At 29.7% G+C, this 21,343-nt stretch overlaps 1 protein-coding gene across 3 annotated transcripts in view; it reads left to right on the forward strand.

Moving 5' to 3' along the window:
* The window catches only part of LOC142328436 (glycoprotein endo-alpha-1,2-mannosidase), a 33,062-nt gene extending 12,713 nt beyond the window's left edge, over nucleotides 1–20,349 (forward strand). For 2 of the 3 annotated variants that reach the window (XM_075372190.1, XM_075372192.1), the window contains exon 4: nucleotides 6,188–6,679. In XM_075372190.1, the coding sequence (XP_075228305.1) occupies nucleotides 6,188–6,591 (404 nt within the window). In that variant the 3' untranslated portion in view covers nucleotides 6,592–6,679. Of the gene's footprint in view, nucleotides 1–6,187; nucleotides 6,680–14,453 lie in introns of those variants that run through there. The other variant, XM_075372191.1, reaches the window with a different exon arrangement.
* The last annotated feature ends 994 nt before the right edge of the window (nucleotides 20,350–21,343 follow it).

Below are 21,343 nucleotides of genomic sequence, written 5' to 3' on the forward strand. Positions count from 1 at the left end.
TATAATTTTATTATATGACCTTTCTTTTCTTTTTCTGTTTAGCCTCTAGAACCATCATAAGATATTACTTCAGAGGATATGTATGATTGTAAATGAAGTATAGTCTTGTACAGTCTCAGGTCAGCCATTCCCAATATTTGTGGTTAATTGAAACCCAACCACCAAAGAACACCGGTATCTATGATCTAGCATTCAAACTCAACTGCCTTTACTAGGGTTTGAACCGTAGAACTCTTGACTTCAAAATCAGTTGATTTGCGATGATGAGTTCACCACTAGACCAACCCATTGGGTTATTGTATGACAGTTACTGATTTTGTTTCTCTGAATCAGTATAAGCTTTGTGCTTTTTCTTGTAGTGACGCCATGGCACTGAAACCTGGGCTCATAATGGCTTGCTTGGCCTGTGCAACAGTGTAAAGCAACTACAATCTAATGGAAAGTGTGTAAACTAAACTTAATTGTTGTTGCATCAAGATTACACGTAGAATACTATTGAATACTGCAAAATAAAAACTATATTTGTTCTTGAAACCCTGGAGTTCTTTTATAGATAGCTGGTACATTGATCATGTCTGGAGTGGATAGGTGTACTACTCAAATAAAAAAAGAGATTTGTCCCAGAATCTGTCTGGGTAGATTAAGGGAAACCAAAATAAAATATTTTTAAGAGCAAAATACAAACTACACAATTAATTATGAAATAAAGTAGAAGTTAAAGTCTGTATTAATATTTAAAAATAATAAATACAATAAATAATTGTAAATGTATAAAAATGTTAAATAAGTAAAAATACATAACAATTTAGGGGTTAATGAAAAATTACTTCAGCACATTTACAAAAATTCAGTAAATAAATAATAAATAGTTATAAAATATTAATTTTCGTGGTTTTCACTCCTTCCATTAAAACAGTGGATTACTGAAAATTTTCATGTTTGTACACTTTAATTAATGAAAAAATTGCTAAGCTTAAAGTTATCTGCCTTTATTATCTCAGCCTTGTTATTATCTCTGCCTTTCTTCATCCAGAAGGTTCTGAGTTCAAATCCAAGAACCTTCTGGCCTTACATTTCCATCATATTAAAAATATTATACTCCTATGAAAAAAACTATTGGTTTCCATTGAATGTGTTAGTCATTAAAAACATACAATATTAATAACTGGTATTCAGATATGAATAGTTTAATGTTTGATGAAATTCAAGACACAAACACCAGGTAAGCACTCTCCCTTTTTCACACTTGAAATTTTAATTCTACTCTAATAAAGTTTTGAATAATATGTTTCCAATCTCTATTATATAAATTGCTTATTAGCTATATTTTTTAATAAAACCTATAAATGAAGATTTACTTTCTTGTAAAAATATACCCAAATGTAAAGATATAGCTTCTCTGTAAAATATACCCAAATTTAAAAATATAGTTTCTCTATATTTTGCATTAATAGTATCATTGTTTTCATACACAAATTTGTATATGAAATTAGACAAAAACAAACATGTCATTGTTCTTTCCTGATAAAGTAAAATAATATACAGTTGTTTTGTTGTTTCTTGTAATGATAACTCGGAATCCAATGTCAAGAACTGATTTTAGGTGTTATAATTCCTTCTTTTGTAGAAACATTGATTTTCATTTCATATTCTATTACAGTGTCTTCTAATATTGAAATCATCTAAAAAAAAAACCATCTCATCTGTGAATATTATACAATTTATTCTCCTTTCTTCTACACATCTTTCATCTTTTCATCCTTTCTTTCATCTTCTAAAGTATTTATGATAATTTTTTCAACATGCAAACTGAACAAAGTTGGTGGTAGGCAATTCCTTGCTCCTCTTCCTAGTTCAAATCCACTCAGTTTGAGCATCCTTTATTCTCGCAGCCATTTCATGATTCACATAACCAATTTATTCTTTGGCCTTTTAATATTTCCATTAATTTTACCCCATTGACACAATCACCCTCCTCTATGAATCATGAGACCTTGCCGTTGGTGAGGGGGCTTGAGTGCTCAGGGATACAGAGTAGCTGGACCGAAGGTGCAACCATATCGGAGAGGTATCTGTTGAGAGCCAGACTAAGGAATGATTCCTGAAAGAGGGCAGCAGCTCTTTCAGTAGTTGTTAGGGGCGTGAGTCAGGACGACTTAAACGGCCGTATCAACATCACTCAGTCCTCTGAGTACTGCGCAGCTGAAAGCAATGGAAAACTACAGCTGCTTTTTTTCCAAGAAAATGTGGCTCTCTGCATTTTCACATAGCAATAATGGAGGCGCCTTCCTTGGTAAAATATTCCGGAGGTAAAATAGTCCCCCGTTCGGATCTCCGGGTGGGGACTACTAAGGAAGGGGTCACCAGAAAATTAAAAAATAACATTCTACGAGTCGGAGCGTGGAATGTTAGAAGCTTGAAAAAGGTTGGTAGGCTAGAGAATTTAAAAAGGGAAATGGGTAGGACAAATGTGGATATAGTAGGAATTAGTGAGGTTCGGTGGGAAGAGGAAGGCGACTTTTGGTCAGGTGATTTTAGAGTAATTAACTCAGTGTCAAATAATGGGCAGGCAGGAGTAGGTTTCGTGATGAACAAGAAGATAGGGAGGAGAGTGGAGTATTTCAAAACGCATAGCGATAGAATCATTGTAATAAGGATAAAATCAAAACCTAAACCGACAACGATTGTTAACGTTTATATGCCTACAAGCACCCATGATGATGATGAGGTAGAGTGTGTATACGAAGAGATTGATGAAGCAATTAAACACGTAAAAGGAGATGAAAATTTAATAATAGTTGGAGATTGGAATGCAAGCATTGGAAAAGGCAAGGAAGGAAATATAGTGGGTGAATACGGGCTGGGCAAAAGGAATGAAAGAGGGGACCGACTTATAGAGTTTTGCACGAAGTATAATTTAGTAATTGCCAACACCCAATTTAAAAATCATAACAGAAGAATATACACTTGGAAAAAGCCAGGCGATACTGCAAGGTATCAGATAGATTATATCATGGTTAAGCAAAGATTTAGAAATCAACTCGTTGACTGCAAAACTTACCCTGGAGCAGACATTGATAGCGACCATAATTTGGTGATAATGAAATGTAGATTGGGGTTTAAAAACCTGAAGAAAAGGTGTCAGATGAATCGGTGGAATTTAGAGAAGCTTGAGGAAGAGGAGGTAAAGAAGATTTTTGAGGAGGACATCGCAAGAGGTCTGAGTAAAAAAGATAAGGTAGAAAATGTAGAAGAAGAATGGGAGAATGTTAAAAAGGAAATTCTTAAATCAGCAGAAGCAAACTTAGGCGGAATAAAGAGAAACGGTAGAAAACCTTGGGTTTCAGACGATATATTGCAGCTGATGGATGAACGTAGAAAATATAAGAATGCTAGTGATGAAGAAAGTAAAAGGAACTATCGGAAATTAAGAAATGCTATAAACAGGAAGTGCAAACTGGTGAAAGAAGAGTGGATTAAAGAAAAGTGTTCAGAAGTGGAAAGAGAAATGAACATTGGTAAAATAGACGGAGCATACAGGAAAGTTAAGGAAAATTTTGGGGTACATAAATTAAAATCTAATAATGTGTTAAACAAAGATGGTACACCAATATATAATACGAAAGGTAAAGTCGATAGATGGGTGGAATATATTGAAGAGTTATACGGAGGAAATGAATTAGAAAATGGTGTTACAGAGGAAGAAGAGGAAGTTGAGGAGGATGAAATGGGAGAAACAATACTGAGATCTGAATTTAAGAGAGCATTAAAAGATTTAAATGGCAGAAAGGCTCCTGGAATAGACGGAATACCTGTAGAATTACTGCGCAGTGCAGGTAAGGAAGCGATTGATAGATTATACAAACTGGTGTGTAATATTTATGAAAATGGGGAATTTCCATCAGACTTCAAAAAAAGTGTTATAGTAATGATACCAAAGAAAGCAGGGGCAGATAAATGTGAAGAATACAGAACAATTAGTTTAACTAGTCATGCATCAAAAATCTTAACTAGAATTTTATACAGAAGAATTGAGAGGAGAGTGGAAGAAGTGTTAGGAGAAGACCAATTTGGTTTCAGGAAAAGTATAGGGACAAGGGAAGCAATTTTAGGCCTCAGATTAATAGTAGAAGGAAGATTAAAGAAAAACAAACCAACATACTTGGCGTTTATAGACCTAGAAAAGGCTTTCGATAACGTAGACTGGAATAAAATGTTCAGCATTTTAAAAAAATTAGGGTTCAAATACAGAGATAGAAGAACAATTGCTAACATGTACAGGAACCAAACAGCAACAATAACAATTGAAGAACATAAGAAAGAAGCCGTAATAAGAAAGGGAGTCCGACAAGGATGTTCCCTATCTCCGTTACTTTTTAATCTTTACATGGAACTAGCAGTTAATGATGTTAAAGAACAATTTAGATTCGGAGTAACAGTACAAGGTGAAAAGATAAAGATGCTACGATTTGCTGATGATATAGTAATTCTAGCCGAGAGTAAAAAGGATTTAGAAGAAACAATGAACGGCATAGATGAAGTCCTACGCAAGAACTATCGCATGAAAATAAACAAGAACAAAACAAAAGTAATGAAATGTAGTAGAAAAAACAAAGATGGACCGCTGAATGTGAAAATAGGAGGAGAAAAGATTAAGGAGGTAGAAGAATTTTGTTATTTGGGAAGTAAAATTACTAAAGATGGACGAAGCAGGAGCGATATAAAATGCCGAATAGCACAAGCTAAACGAGCCTTCAGTAAGAAATATAATTTGTTTACATCAAAAATTAATTTAAATGTCAGGAAAACATTTTTGAAAGTGTATGTTTGGAGTGTCGCTTTATATGGAAGTGAAACTTGGACGATCGGAGTATCTGAGAAGAAAAGATTAGAAGCTTTTGAAATGTGGTGCTATAGGAGAATGTTAAAAATCAGATGGGTGGATAAAGTGACAAATGAAGAGGTATTGCGGCAAATAGATGAAGAAAGAAGCATTTGGAAAAATATAGTTAAAAGAAGAGACAGACTTATAGGCCACATACTAAGGCATCCTGGAATAGTCGCTTTAATATTGGAAGGACAGGTAGAAGGGAAAAATTGTGTAGGCAGGCCACGTTTGGAGTATGTAAAACAAATTGTTGGGGATGTAGGATGTAGAGGGTATACTGAAATGAAACGACTAGCACTAGATAGGGAATCTTGGAGAGCTGCATCAAACCAGTCAAATGACTGAAGACAAAAAAAAAAAAAAAAAAAGACACAATCACTTTTTCCATATCAGAGAAAGATGTTATACTATGTTTATTGAGTATCTCATTAATTAGCAAACTTTGAGTGATTTTTCTCATTGTAAACTCAAGTTGTTGATAAGATAACTAACTCTATGTTCAAACTTTCATGATAATTTTTTGAATAGTTTAGTTATTGTTGTGTTAAGATCAAATCAAATTAGATTGCTACTTTAGTACCCAATAGGTATTAGCTTCTGTAAGTTGGTTTTAAATAACATAAGAATTAGTTTTTTATAACCCCCATTTTATTTACAGGATTCCATAAATTAATTTTTTATAAGTTAAAATTCATTCTTTCTTGAAATTTGATCCATTTGTAACACAAGTAATCTTTTGATTTTGAATTTATATTTCTAAGAAACTAATTTTTAGATATTTGTATAAATTATTAGAGGTTGGTAGAGTTATAAAATTTAAAACTGTATGCTCTTTTTATTTTTGCCAAGTTGAAAACGGAATACCACGTGATGCTTTTCGATACTTTGATTGTCTTAGGGAACATCTCTTAAAAATTGATTGGAATGTAAAGTAATGATTAAATGCTAATGGTTAAAAGTCAGTTTTAGTTACTTCATATTCGCAAAACTAAGTAATATTGTTTGGAGTTTCACTACATGCTGCTGACATTTGTTAGTGGACAATATCTGTAATGGTTAATACCTCAGATATGGTCAGTATTGTAGTAATTATCACTTTGTTAAAAAAATTAAAGAATTACTAAAAAAAAAAAATCTTATTTTCAAATAATATGCTATACTTTATTTTTAAATAGATTATTTTATTAGTTTTAAAGTAATTTTTAACCTTAAACAAAAATTTAAGAACATTGAAAACATGATAATGTATATTTGGATAATTTTTTTTAAGAAGGTTGATATTTGTAATATTTTTTATAGGGTTCTATACATATTTTGCTACAAATGGATTTTCATATGGATCCTCATGGAAAAATTGGCAGAGTCTTGGAAAATTTGCTCAAGATCAAAAATTGTTATTTGCACCATCAATAGGACCAGGATATATAGATACTACAGTGCGACCATGGAATGCTGGAAATATAAGACTTCGAAGGCATGGGCGTTATTATGAAGTAGCATGGCGTGCTGCTTTATCTTCACAGCCTGCTATTGTTACTATTACTTCATTTAATGAATGGCATGAAGGAACTCAGATTGAACCAGCACTGCCTAAAAAAACTGGTAATTTTACATATTTAGATTATGAACCAGAAGGACCTTATTTTTACCTAAATTTAACAAGTTATTGGATAAGAAAGTACTCTAATAATGAAATTAAGTAAATTCTTTTTAATGTTCATATACTTAATGATAATTCAGTTTTTATTTAAATTAAATTATGGCAATAAACTGTTACACAATATGGTACGATCAAGATGTTAATGTGATATATATATATGAAGATTCATTTTATTACCTATCATTCTGAATTTCATTTCCCATATACTGATATATTAGCCATTGCATTTAACTCAAAAGTTAAAAAGACCAAGTGGTGTATAAAAGTAGTAAATATAAATGAAAACAGAAAAATGAATATACCAAAAATATTCATAAGAAATCTTCCGTTATCTTTTTTCATGGAGTATTTTCCTTCACAGATTCGCACAAAAACCTGTTTGCTGCTTTATATTTAAACACAGCATTTTGATTTGCTTCACCACAAAACCTCTGCATCTTATTATCCATGCTACAGTCTCTTCTCATGTATCAGATTAGGTCTATTCGGTACAAGTAACTGAAAATATGTATAAAGAAAATATGCAATTATTTTAGATTGGTGATGAATATCTGAAATGCAAATAGACATGTTATTCAAAACTATAGAGCAATAAAATCTGAAGAACACAGCCGATCTACATAATTATGAAATCATTTATATAATTCTAAAAAAAATGTATATTTATGTGCTACATTGTCTTTTTTTTTGTCTTCAGTCATTTGAGTGGTTTGATACAGCTCTCCAAGATTCCCTATCTAGTGCTAGTCATTTCATTTCGGTATACCCCCTACATTCTACATCCCTAACAATTTGTTTTACATATTCCAAACGTTGCCTGCCTACACAATGTTTTCCTTCTACCAGTCCCTCCAATATTAAAGCGACTATTCCAGGATTCCTTAATATGTAGCTTCTAAATCTGTCTCTTCTTTTAACTATATTTTTCCAAATACTTCTTCCTTCATTGATTTTCTGCAGTACCTCTTCATTTGTCACTTTATCCACCCATCTGATTTTTAACATTTTCCCATAGCACCATATCAAAGGCTTCTAATCTTTTCTTCTCAGGTACTCCGATTGTCCAAGTTTCACTTTCATATAAAGCTACGCTCCAAACATATTCTTTCAAAAATGTTTTCCTGACATTTAAATTAATTTTTCATATAAACAAATTATATTTCTGACTGAAGGCTCGATTCGCCTGTGCCATTCGGCATTTTATATCGCTCCTGCTTCGTCCATCTTTAGTAATTCTACTTAACGAATAACAAAATTCTTCTACCTCCATAACCTTTTCTCCTCCTTTTTTACATTCAGTGGTCTATCTTCGTTATTTCTACTACATTTCATTACTTTCATTTTGTTCTTGTTTATTTTCATGCGGTAGTTCTTGCTTAGGACTTCATCCATGCCATTCATTGTTCCTTCTAAATCCTCTTTACTCTCAGCTAGAATTACTATATCATCAGCAAATCGTAGCATCTTTATTTTTTCACCTTGTACTGTGACTCTGGATCTAAATTGTTCTTTAACATCATTAACTGTTAGTTCTATGTAAAGATTAAAAAGTAACGAGGATAGGGAACATCCTTGTCGGGCTCCCTTTCTTATTACGGCTTCTTCCTTATGTTCTTCTATTATTACTGTTGCTGTTTGGTTCCTGTAAATGTTAGCAATTGTTCTTCTATCTCTGTATTTGAACCCTAATTTTTTTTTAAATGCTGAACATTTATTCCAGTCTACATTATCGAATGCTTTTTCTAGGTCTATAAATGCCAAGTACGTTGGTTTGTTTTTCTTTAATCTTTCTTCTATTATTAATCTGAGCGCTAAAATTGCATCTCTAGTCCCTATACTTTTCCTGAAACCAAATTGGTCTTCTCCTATCACTTCTTCCATTCTCTTCTCAATTCTTCTGTACAGAATTCTAGTTAAGATTTTTGATGCATGGCTCGTTAATCTAATTGTTCTGTATTTTTCACATTTATGTGCTCCTGCTTTCTTTGGTATCATAACTATAACACTTTTTGAAGTCTGACGGAACTTCCCCTTTTGCATAAATATTACACACCAGTTTGTATAATCTATCAATCACTTCCACACCTGCACTGCATAGTAATTCTACAGGTATTCTGTCTATTCTAGGAGCCTTTCTGCCATTCAAATCATATAATGCTCTCTTAAATTCAGATCACAGTAATGTTTCTCGTCCTTCATTCTCTTCTACTTCCTCTATAATACCATTTTCTAATGAATTTCCTCCATATAACTCTTCAATATATTCCACCCACCTATTGACTTTGCCTTTCGTATTATAAATTGGTTCTTTGTTTAACACATTATTAGATTTTAATTTATGTACCCCAAAATTTTCCTTAACTTTCCTGTATGCTCGCATTTATTTTACCAATGTTCATTTCTCTTTCCACTTCTGAACACTTTTATTTAATCCACTCTTCTTTTGCTAGTTTGCACTTCCTGCAAGAATTTTATGTTAGTACAAGAACTAACATAAAAGTACCATAATACGACCCTCCAGTTACTTAGATATCTGCATTTTAACGTTATGTTGCAAAGCAGTGGTATACTTAATATTTGGTTTTTTATATTTGTTAAATATTATTTTGTAGATTTATAAAAACATAAAATAATATAATCATGAACTGATTTTTACTGATTCTATTTCCATAATAATAATAACTTAATTTATATCTAAACAAAATAAATAACTGATATTATGTGTTTATAATGTTAACTCTTGGGTTTTTTTTCTGCTCTTCTCAGGATTTCTCCTTACTATGTTGAGATATGATATCAATGACCAAAAAGTCAGTTTCCCCAATTAACAATAAGAAAACTTAATGAAAAGAAAATTATTATTTTTTTTTATTATTACTGTTTAATAAACATCAAAGAAAGTGTTTAAAGATATACCCTTCATCTTTATACATTCATGGCAGTATGTAACTACTGAATTATACATTTCCTCCAACAATTTTTGTCTTCATTTATAAAATCAATGTAATCTAGATATACCTATCATAAAGCATGTCCAGCAGTTTCAATATTTTAACAATTTTATGATTTTCTAACACAAATGTTGATGGGTTAGAAATGGAGAATTACAAAATCATAATGAAATTTTTCATGGATGACAGTAATATTCATATTATTTTTTCATCAATGTGAAGCAACTCATCCTTGTTTCGTGTAATTAAAACACTATTATTTTCATTACTGATAGAAAAAATAAACTGAACAATAATTGAATAATTATATCTGTTCATTACTTCAAAACTCAAAATAGAATTTCCCACGTGTTATTGAATTTAAATTTGCTTGCAGGAGAAGCTAACTGCAGCAGCTTACTGTTTATATAAAATCTGTTGTTTCAGTCTATTAATATGTTTATGTTGCTGATACAGTGTTTTTTATGGCTGTAATACAAGTAAATCATAATAGTTCGTTTTTCTGAGAGTAACGATATTCATTGCACAGCTACTTCCTGTGATAAATAGAATAATGAATTGGCTGACTTAATGAACCAAATATCACCTGCATTTTAATGGGCTGTTATACTACAGTATATTTGAATCAGATAAGTTTATTTGACAATGGAAAACTAATTCAGTCCACACTTCTCTAATAATATGAGCATAGGATGTTTGTTACTCTTGAGAGTAACATGTTTCCCTCAATTGATAGAATTTTCTAACTTATAAAGAATTTAGTAGCTAGTTTTAATTTTCAGTTATTAGAGACTTATTTTGATTGTCTGAAAATACCCACAGGATTTGTTTTCTACTAAAAATTTATTTGGTTCAGTTAACCATCATCATATGCAATCATAATTTATTTTTCTAACTAGATATATTTAAAGGTATAAAAATTAAATTTTTATAAACTACATCTTGATCAAGCTATATCATTATGTTGTAGAACTAGATAAGAAAAATCGACAAAATTTTAAATTATGCTATTATAATAATTTCTTTAAAATATTTTAATCAATATATTATTTTTAACTTTTAAAAAGTGAATTTATTTTTCTTGTTAGATATGCCTTCGTACTATTTATTAAACTGTGATATTAAGTTGTAGTCAGTATTATTAGTTGTAAAGTAGTTAGAAAAAGTTCTTTATATTTAATTATAAAAAGAAAGATTATTTAAAATGGCATAGTTAAAGAATAAATGTTACTTTAAATTTTATCCAGTTCTATTGTGATAATTAGCATTTTGATGTTAATTTTTTTTTTTTTAAATAGTTATATCTTTTATAATTTTTCAACTGAATAACATTAGTTAAAATTAATGTAATATCAATATTTCATTTTAAACATTAATATCATGTACACAAATATTACTAGCAGATACTTGTAAAACGTATATACTGTTGAAAAGATTGTATTTAGAACTATTTATTACATTTTAGAAGGAAATGCTTGAAACATTATAGAATAACAATTTTGACAGGTTGTTGTGGTTGTTAAAGATTATTGTTTAGTGTTATGAGTGTCTGATTTTTTTTCCTTTTGATAAGTTGTCATATCTGCTCAGACATGGAGGGAGTAAATTGATTATTTAGCATATCATTTTTGTCTGGTATATTCATAAATTATGGAGGGGCATGTACTTTTGATAGGAAAGAAAGTGGCCATACCTAAAACTCTGGCAAATTACACTTCTTTAGTGTTGCTTAGATTTTGCATCACAACTGATAATCGTCCTCAAGAGTTGTAACCAGCTTTTGAACTGATTGACCGTAAATAATCTATAAACAGAATGATTTAGGGAAACAGGAAATGTTCAAATTCTGTGTTGGTAGTCCTGGACAGAACTGAATAACTTATAGAAGCCAGCTCACACCATCTTGCCGTTTAGTTGACATGGATACTTGGAGTGGTTAATGTGCTTTTGCCATCAAAGCCTTTTATAAAAATAATGACAGTGTGTGTATAGAATTTCACCACCAATTTAATTTAAGATGCCATGATCGTGAACTGTCAACACTGCACTTAACACATAGATTTATAATTTTGAGGAAACTGTTCAGCAGTGAAAAAGAACCGTTTGAGCAGTAAGCGAACTGTTTGTAAGTCAGACAATATTGAAACTGTTCAAACTGCTGTCATAAAAAGTCCACACTGTTCAATTCATTGTTGTGTAGTGTCTTCACAGATGCACAGTTCAAATGTTTGAAGAATACTGTTGAGGGACTTACTTTACCATCTGTTCAAGTAGCAGATCATTCAGAAACTAAAACCAGATGATCAAATAATGCACCATCAATTTGTGAACGAGTGATTGTAAAGATAAGTAAGGACAATGATTTTGTTAACAAACCATAGATATCGATCGAAGCCTATTTTCACCTTAATGGATTTGCTAATAAATAAAATTTTCATTTTTGGGCACAAGAGAATCGTACACAGCTACACTAGCTCCCGCTAACAGCAACAAGGTTACTGTGTGGTGTGCTGTGTTATCGTATGACATAAGTCCTTATTTTTTGAAAATAAGGTTGACCACATGACTACAGTCATATTAGATCAATAGAATGACATGCTGAAAACTTTGTTTTGCAAAAACTATAGACATTCCTGCAAATTACTGACAATACTTGTTTTCAACAAGCTAGAAGATCAACATCATACACAGCATGAATACAATTGTTTGGCAACCATATAATTAGAGAAATTGTGACAATCCATGACTTCCCAGGTGTCCTGATTTGTCAGTGTGAAATTTCTTCTTGTTGGATCCCCTTAAAAGCAAAGTATATAATAATCAACATACTATGACAAGAAATAAAAGCCAAGATCCGAACACCAATTTTTGAAATTCTTATTGAAATGTTGCATTGAACCATGCAGTTTTATTACGATACTGCAAGAATGGAGCTCAATTGTAAGATGTGATCTTCAAAAAATAAACTTTGGGTACTAACAAATAAGCAAAAAATACAAAAAAGTATTTTTTTTGGTACTAACAAATATAAAAAAATTAATATAAGGGAAAATAGAATCAGAAAAAATAAATAATAAATTAAACAAAAACTATAAACAAGTTAGACAAAAAAAAAAAACTGTTTAAACGTAAAGAAAACCTCCTTTGAATAAAAACCAGTTAAAAAGGAAATCCATATAAACAAATCAAAGAAACAAACACCATTAAAAAAAAAAAAAAAAAAAAACAGGTATAAATGGCATGGTTTTTTTAATATTTAAGTGAATTAAATTTATTTAATATAATTTTTTTCTTAAGAATATTTAATTTTCAAAATTTCCCTAAATCATTCTGTTCATAAAAATTGTGTTCTGAATACTTATATAAACATTTCAAAAAATTATATTTTCATCTAATCTATTTTTAATTTTGGATTGACTTAAGAATTGTGCAGTTCCTCCACCACTTTTAGCCTCATATTTTTTACTTTAAATAACCCAAAAGTTTCATTGTAACAATAACCTTACAGAAATGAGTGGTAATATAAAAATATATCTCTAAGTGAATATAAGTAAAAATAGCAAAATGTTCAGCAAATGTAAACTAGTGAAACTTAAGGATAAAGACAGACTGAGCCCATGTACACAACGTATGCGAAGCTACGCTCCCACATTGGTGTGCACACTTGTCCCACGTATGCAACGTGCATATGGCATCAGATGCTACTGTAACTTCTTAGACGGTGCACTTGTATTGTGTACAGCTGCTGTCCAACATGTTTTTTGCTTCTGAGGGTGAGTTTGAAAATGATTTACTCAATTTGTTATTTTTAAATAAATATGTCTGGGCCATAAAAATAAAAAAAAGGGTAAGAAAAGAAGATATTGGGTTCATGAGATAAATGGACAAAGAAAACATTTAGAGAATACCATACATTAATGCAGAAATTGGAGTATGATGAAGAACGATTCTTTATGTACTTTCACATGTCTAAAATACAGTTTGAAGAGATTCATAAAATTATTGAATGTGACATAAAAAAGAAAATACATATATTTGGAAGTCAATTAGTACCAGAGAAAGACTCACAGTTTGCGTATGGTATGTATTTTTTGTTTACTCTAAGTTAAGTTTTTATAATTCACTGTATTTATAAGTATGATAGATATTTCCAATAAGTAATAAAAATAATAATGTTTAAGAAAGTTTTTATTCTAAATTTTCATAATAAGTGAAAATATTCTCATAATTTGTGGAAACAGCACCAGCAGCTTTGGATGAAAATTGGGTATTAGGCAGGTCAACTAAATAAGATGGGGAAAGATACGTGAGTTTGTGAAAAACTACCAGAAGCAAAATTTGCATTATCGCAGCTATGGCTGCTTATCTGACTCTTAATTATATTGTTGTTCTCAATATATTTTGTTGTGACTCCAGTTTTTTGAACTCTGCTTTACTTACAGCTTTTTACAGATCTATTTTAATTTAAATCTGATTGAGTTTTGGTAGTTTTTTCAACATTTTGCTCATGCTTAAAAAACAATCTAAGTCATCCAGCTCCTGTTTTTTTGGTTTTTTTTTAGAATTTCTCATCATATCAGCCAAGTAACTATTTGTATCAGGACTTGCCTTTCTTTTGTATGATACATTTGATGTGGGATTTGTGGTGCGAGGTGGAATGCTTTCAGGGGATATTACACTTTCAGCATATAGAATAATTTTCTGGGATAGTAGAGGAGAATCTTCATTAGAAATAGTAACATCAAGGTTTCCTGTACTATTACAGCCCTCCAAATATGGTTTCAAAAATTCCATTTGTTCATCAAACCACCAAGGTGTAATTATTTTCCCAGCTTTGCCACTTTAATTCTGGCACCATTTCATAGCATTATTGTAGCAATTACTACACAGCTTATTCCAATTTTCTTTATACTCCTCAACTGCAACAATAAAGATAACATTTGATTTGTTACAGATTCCTTGCTACAAGCAATTCATTTCGATGTATCGGATTCAGTTATCGCCTGGAATTTTTTACCACATGCATTATTGTAAAGGAAGTTTGTGAAGCGATTTGGAAAAATCTTGGCCCTATTGTGATACTGCAACCAACAGCAATGAGATGTGGAAACATGTAGCAAATGATTTCAAATACTTTTGTAATTTTCCAAATTGCATAGGTGTTATGGTAAACATGTGAATATAAAGTATCCAATAAACGGTGGCTCAGTTTGTTGAAATTACAAAGATCAAAATTCCATTGTTTTACTAGCTTTAGTAGACGTTCATTACAAATTTATAGTAATAGATGTGGGCTCCTATGGAAGAAATAGTGATGGGAGTATTTTTTTAAAAATGGACTCTTGGTAAACTATTAGATCAGCAGAAATTGAACATACCAGAAGTTCAACCTCTCATACCAGGATCAGAACAGTTACCATATGTTATAGTTGGTGATAAAGTATTCCTGCTTAAATATTATTTACTAAGACCTTACAGCAAAAATGCTTTGCTTAATAATAATGAACCAAATAAAAATTTCAACTATCAACTGTCTTGAGCTAGAAGGATAGTAGAAAGAAAACGGATTGGAATATTAAGAGCAAGATGGCGGGCATTTCAAGGGCTTATTCAGGTAAAACCAGAAGTGGTGGACAAAATAGTTCTAGCAGCATGCTGCCTTTATAATTATTTGGGACAACGTTTGAGTTAGAAGATGAAAATTATACAGAATCTACAACACAGACTTCATTAATTTCATTAGAAGGAACTACATACAATATGCGTACAATACTAGAGATAAATTTAAACAATATTTCGTCTCTCCTGAGGGTTCGATGCCATGGCAATTGAAAATGGTGAGAAGAGGAATGCAGAATACCCAAAATGAAAAAAAAATTAGTTGCTAGGTACTTAAAATAATAATAATAAATGGCATTTAATGAATAAATTGTGTTTTATTTCACTTTTAGATCCTAAAATAGTACTTAATACTGAATGAAGATTGAAAGTGTGTCACTAGCTTAATTAATTGATATTAATATCTACCTGGAAAATAAACTGGACATGTCCAAAAATTTTATTTTTCCTACTCCCAAACATTTACCATGGCATAACACTCACTGAGATATTTTTATCAGCTAAGTACTTAAGAATTCATGCACTTGTTAATTTTGAGATATGCATTGCATCTTGTTCAATAATGGTGTGCAGTGGAAGATCTAACAACTTATGGTGCAATTACACTTGGTTGTACAAAAAATAATGTAAAATTATTTAATCAGTTTTTTGAAGTTATTTTTAAAGTCATCCTCTATGTAGAAGGTATTGAAAATGTGATTATTGCTATGCCATAGTAAATATATGGGAATAGGAAAAATCAAAATTTTCAACATATCCAGTTTCTTTTTCAGATAGATATTAATATAAATTTATTAAGCTAGTGACACACTTTGAATATCAGTAAAACGTTTTACAGTATCTTGTATAGTTTAAAAATAAACAAGTGAGATCTCTTAATGTTTCCATCCTGTATAAGTGTAATAAATTATCATCTGATGACATAATTCTTTAAATGCACATTGGGGTGTGAAAAGTATCTTTTAATACAAGGTGTTGAAAGAAACATTCAAAAAACGTTTAACAACAAAACTATAGTAGCAGGTAGGTACTTACCATGCAATTTTGCTATCTCTTCCCATGCTGCATTGAGTAATCTAGCATCACAATATTCAGTGCATTTAATATTGTAAATGGTATTATATCACCTTACCAAATCTATTAGTTGTTCATCTCCCATTTTAAAAACTTAAAACAAATATAAACACATGCACTGATGTTATGTGTGACTGACATGCTGCAAACATAAGTACTAGAAACACACTGGTCTAACACGTGTGTCAGCGTACTGTCATCCCCTCCACCTTCCCAAGCCGATCTGGACATTGCAGGTAAGCATTGCGTAGAATGCTTGTGACAATGTTGTGTATGATATGTATTTCTAAGTCATCTGTTTTCATACAAATTCAAGGGTCCAGATGTCAATGTGTTGCAATGTGGGCTCAGTCTGTCTCTACCTTAAAGGTATCAAAGTACACTTTTATTTCTTCCAAAGGCGCAATTAGAACTGATGTTCGTGATTATAAGAGAAAGATTAAATAGTTAGTCTTGACTTTGACAAGATTCCACTTACTTATATAATTTTATTCTCATGAGAACAAATTTAACAACCACGGGTAAAATATATTAACGTTTCATATAATGAACTTGCCAAGTTACTTTCACAAGGGAAAATTTAAGACTGTAAAAGCTGTCAACTGATCAAAGAAAAAAAAAAACATATTCTATCTTCCTATATACAATTCCTATATACAACTATTTTATTTAACCTGGAGATCCTATTTTCATGGTCGAATCTTTTCTGCTTAGAAAAATTACACAATTTTTATTTTTTTTTTAGTTAGAAAAATTTACACAAGTTTAGTTTTGTTTTATTTTTTTTGGGGAGGAGGGTTCAAAATTACATTACAGTTTAGTGGATGCGATTTTTGAAATTCATTAATGCATTTGTGAACATTAATCACAAATTTGTGAGAATGATGGTTGCACTTATGTTTCCATTGACTAGTAGGGCAACTGAATTAATTTATTGCTACAATACAACATTCAAAAACAAATAACGTTACACTTACTACAAGGTCATTTAAAGTTTTCTTTTTGTACTTTTTCAATTTTAGTGTATATTTCTCTGAAATATGAAATAAAACATTAATATATATTCTAGTCCTAATAGTGGATATCTGTGAATTTATTCTTATTGGACACATTTTTTGCTGTAACTTTTCAACTAACAATATAATATTTTTGTAAATATTTATAAATATAAATTACATAAATATTAAAATATTTCCTCCTAAAAATTATATTATGTAGCAGAAAAATTAAATTTCAATAACAATAGTGTACATTTATGGATTTTGTTTAGAACCACAGTAAATTTTGGAAAACCTATATTAGTTTTGTAAGTAAAAGTGATTATGCATATACGTGGTGTAAATAATAGAATACTTTGTATTAGTTATGTCAGTGTTTGTCAGTTTTTAAAAGGAGAGGTCACTTTTTTCAGGTACCTTCTTATTTTTTATTTAGTATATTTATTACATTTAGTTGACTTTTCCAAGCTTTCCAAACTTTTTATGATTTATAACAAAGAAATTGGGGGTTTTTACCAAATTGAAATAATTTTATATAATTCTTTGTTCAAAGAAGATTTAAAGAAATTACAATAAAAATAAAATATTTTACAACCAAAATAAAAATGATTCATTGAAAATTATTGTACTATATTTTTAAAGTACTTAAATTTTGAGAAGCAAAAAAATGTATATGTAATTAAAATTTACAATTCATAAATAATTTTTATTACACTTGAATTTGCCAATAATTATTTCAGTCATAAAGTGAATGAACAATTCAGTTTTGGAAATTTGAAGATTTTAACAATAGAAAAAAAGGGATAAAAAGTATCAGACCTTGTATATGCGTATGTTCAATAAGCAGCAGTATTATACGTGTAATATGTATAATTTTATTAAAACTTATTTTTTCTGATCTCCGTTGAGTACTTTCTGAGATCTCTGAATTTCAGAATGAAATTTTTTTTAAGAGATTACCTAAAACTGTTATATTGCAAAGACAGATCTAAATCTCATTCACATGTAAAAATACGCATTATAAAAAACACGAAACTATAATTAATGAAAAAGTAAAATTAAATTAGGAAAATCCATTGTGACTGACCTATGGAAATAAAAGATTTAATTAAAAATAGTACCAAAGTAATCTCATTACCTATTAGTAGATATTAACAACGAAAAAATTAATTTTAATTATCTGTTATTAAAATAAAAATCTGAAGAAATATAAATAAGAAATCTTGAAGAAATATATATTTGCTATTTAATCTTATCAAAATTATTATAATCTGTTGATAGGTTACAATTTTTTAAGATGTACATACACACAAATATATAAATGAAGAATGGTAAAATATACTTTGTTACTATTAGATATTCTGTTTCTGACAATTTTAATCTGTTGGATACAATTAACCATGAACTAGGGCTGTTTGCTAGTTTAAGTTATTCTGCTAATTAATTAATTTAACAAAACCTAATAAGAAAAAAATATTTTTGTGTAAGAAGAAATAAATGAAATACAGGTGTTCCCATTTTGAATCTAAACTATAAGAAATTAACTTTTTTTAGACCAAGTACATATTAAGAGTTTTTCTATATGTACAATTTTTGCACTTTGCTACAAGTTGACTAAGTGTAAAAAGAGAAAGATAAAAAATCAAGCTAACAATGTTTAAATATTTATCACATCTTGACAACTTATTATACATTCCATTTTTATGTGCTAGAAGTTTAATAAAATATAGTAGTGTACGAATAAAAAAAAAACAATTTCAAGAAGTATAAACCTAAAGTGTCTGAAAAGATTTATAAATATTTTTAAAAATATTAGAACTCTAATATAAGAGATTTCATTTGTAATATTCCTCCGATATACCCATTTTACACCTCTGAAATCTTCTATAACCAATAATCACTATTTATAAGAAAAAAAATAACTGTATGAATAGCAATAATCTTTATACATGCTCTTAACATCACAGATTGATCTGTTACTTTTTTTAATGATTGTTAATTTTACAATAAGCTATATAATTATGCAACAAAAAATATAAAACAGTTATGATATACTTTATCAATATTTAAGGTATTTTTAGATTCCCACCATTTTTAGTTACGAATATTCCCTTGCTAAAAATCTTAAATTAACTTTAAAAGCATGTATAACTGAAGCTGGACGAATAAATTCAAAAAGCTCTTTTAGATTACTGATTAGATGATTACTTTTATACATTTTTTTATTTTTTTTTGTAACTGATAAATAATTTATGAAGTGCCAATTTAATATATTTAAGATAATAATACTTTGTATATACATTAAACAACGGCAATAACTTGTCTCACCAGAGTGGCAAATTTTAGAATAGCCTACTGGTAAATTATTAAACCAGAATTGTTATTAATTGTAATCAAAAATCAATAATAGATAGTGATAACATAGAGCTATATATTTTATTGTAGTTAAGTATTTTGGTAATTATATAATTAAATAATGTAGTAATTAATTGAATGCACTCATATATTTATTTAATAAGTGTTACATAATTTACTAATTATATAGTTTAATAATAAAAATAATATAGTATGAAATTACTTATTTAAGTTCAGAATCTTATCAGATTATGCAGTACACAAGAAATATAATACTTGATTGGTACTTCCTAAATAAGTTTAAATATCACTCTGATCATTTGAGAAGTTAGAAAGGGTTTGATGGTGTTGTTTTCTGTCAACTGTGATAATTTACAAATTAGTGATTACACATTCCAAGTTACGCAGTTGGGTTAGTATCTCATCTGTTAACACTACTGCATAATCTCCTAAGGTAAATTTTTTAATTCTTCTGAACCATATATTTATTCTATATTTTTCTTTTTTATTATTAGCATGTACTATCAGCATTGTTAGCAGCTCGTAACAATCAGTTTTTTATATACACACAGAAAGGGAAAAGTAGCTGTTTTATTTTTTCTTAAATTGGTTGTAATCTTTACAGCTAATAAGAAAATGCAAAAAAGAAGTAATTTAATTAGCAATTATTAATAATTTAAATTTATAACTATTATTTGAAGCCTTAGAATTGTTATTTGTAATTTTAAGTTATGGTTGTGTTTTATAATTACCGATACTTCTGAATATTGTAATTTTTTCATAATAAATTAAATTTTATTTTTATATATTTTGTTTGTTTTTTTTTTTTTTTTTGTTATTATTATTGTATTTTACTAATCGATATTATAATAAATTAAGTCTTAAGTAAAATCTAATAACTCAAAATGTGCTCAGCTGTGTTAAAGTAGCAAAACATATTTAACCATAAATTAAATACCACATAGTTAAAATAATCTCACCTGAAAATTAAAATCTCATCTCACCTGAAAATTAAAATACAGGATAACTGGCAAAAATAATTTTATAACAAATCTAAGATATTATTAAAAGAATAAACATAGAGCATACATAGTTAACTGCCTTAACACTGCACTGTGTACATCAGATATAGAAAAAAAGAATATTGGGATTTTAATATGTTAAAATGTGTCTTTGGTGAGGTGTATAGTGTTGATTTAAGGATAGAAGGAAAGAGCAAAAAGGACAATTTTCATTGTACACATGATCAAATACTGATTCCCTATCTTTCTGCTTGACAGCCCCACTAGTACATAATGAATACTGATTAGAAAGCCTTCTTTTTCTTTTGCAATTTCCTAATTGTGAATCTGCAGTTACAATTCAATGTGAGTTTCATAGAAAGTTTACTTGTGACTCTCCAAGTGACATTTGTTGATGGCATGATTGAAACAACTGGATGTCTGTAGAAAGGGAAAAGTACAGTACTGGTCAACCAAGAAATGTCTGAAGAAAATGTTGAACATGTCAGAGAGTCTTTCCCACGTAGTCCTAAAAAATCTGTTAGGAAGGCTAACTACGAACTAACAATGCCAATGCAGAATGTTTTAAGGAAACTTATATGTGCGTTCAAATCATTTATGTGTTACAGACTTTGAAGTCTACCAACTTTGCAATCCAAGTCAGTCAACTCTCTTGATCATATGGTGTTTTGTGATGAGTTAAAACAAGAGTATGGTGTTTTGTGACGTTATGTTGACTTGTGAAAAATTTAACATACATAATGTATGAATCTGGGGGTCACAAAATCCCCATGAAC

Source organism: Lycorma delicatula, chromosome 7, assembly GCF_047948215.1.
Source record: "Lycorma delicatula isolate Av1 chromosome 7, ASM4794821v1, whole genome shotgun sequence".
Lineage (NCBI taxonomy): Eukaryota > Metazoa > Arthropoda > Insecta > Hemiptera > Fulgoridae > Lycorma > Lycorma delicatula.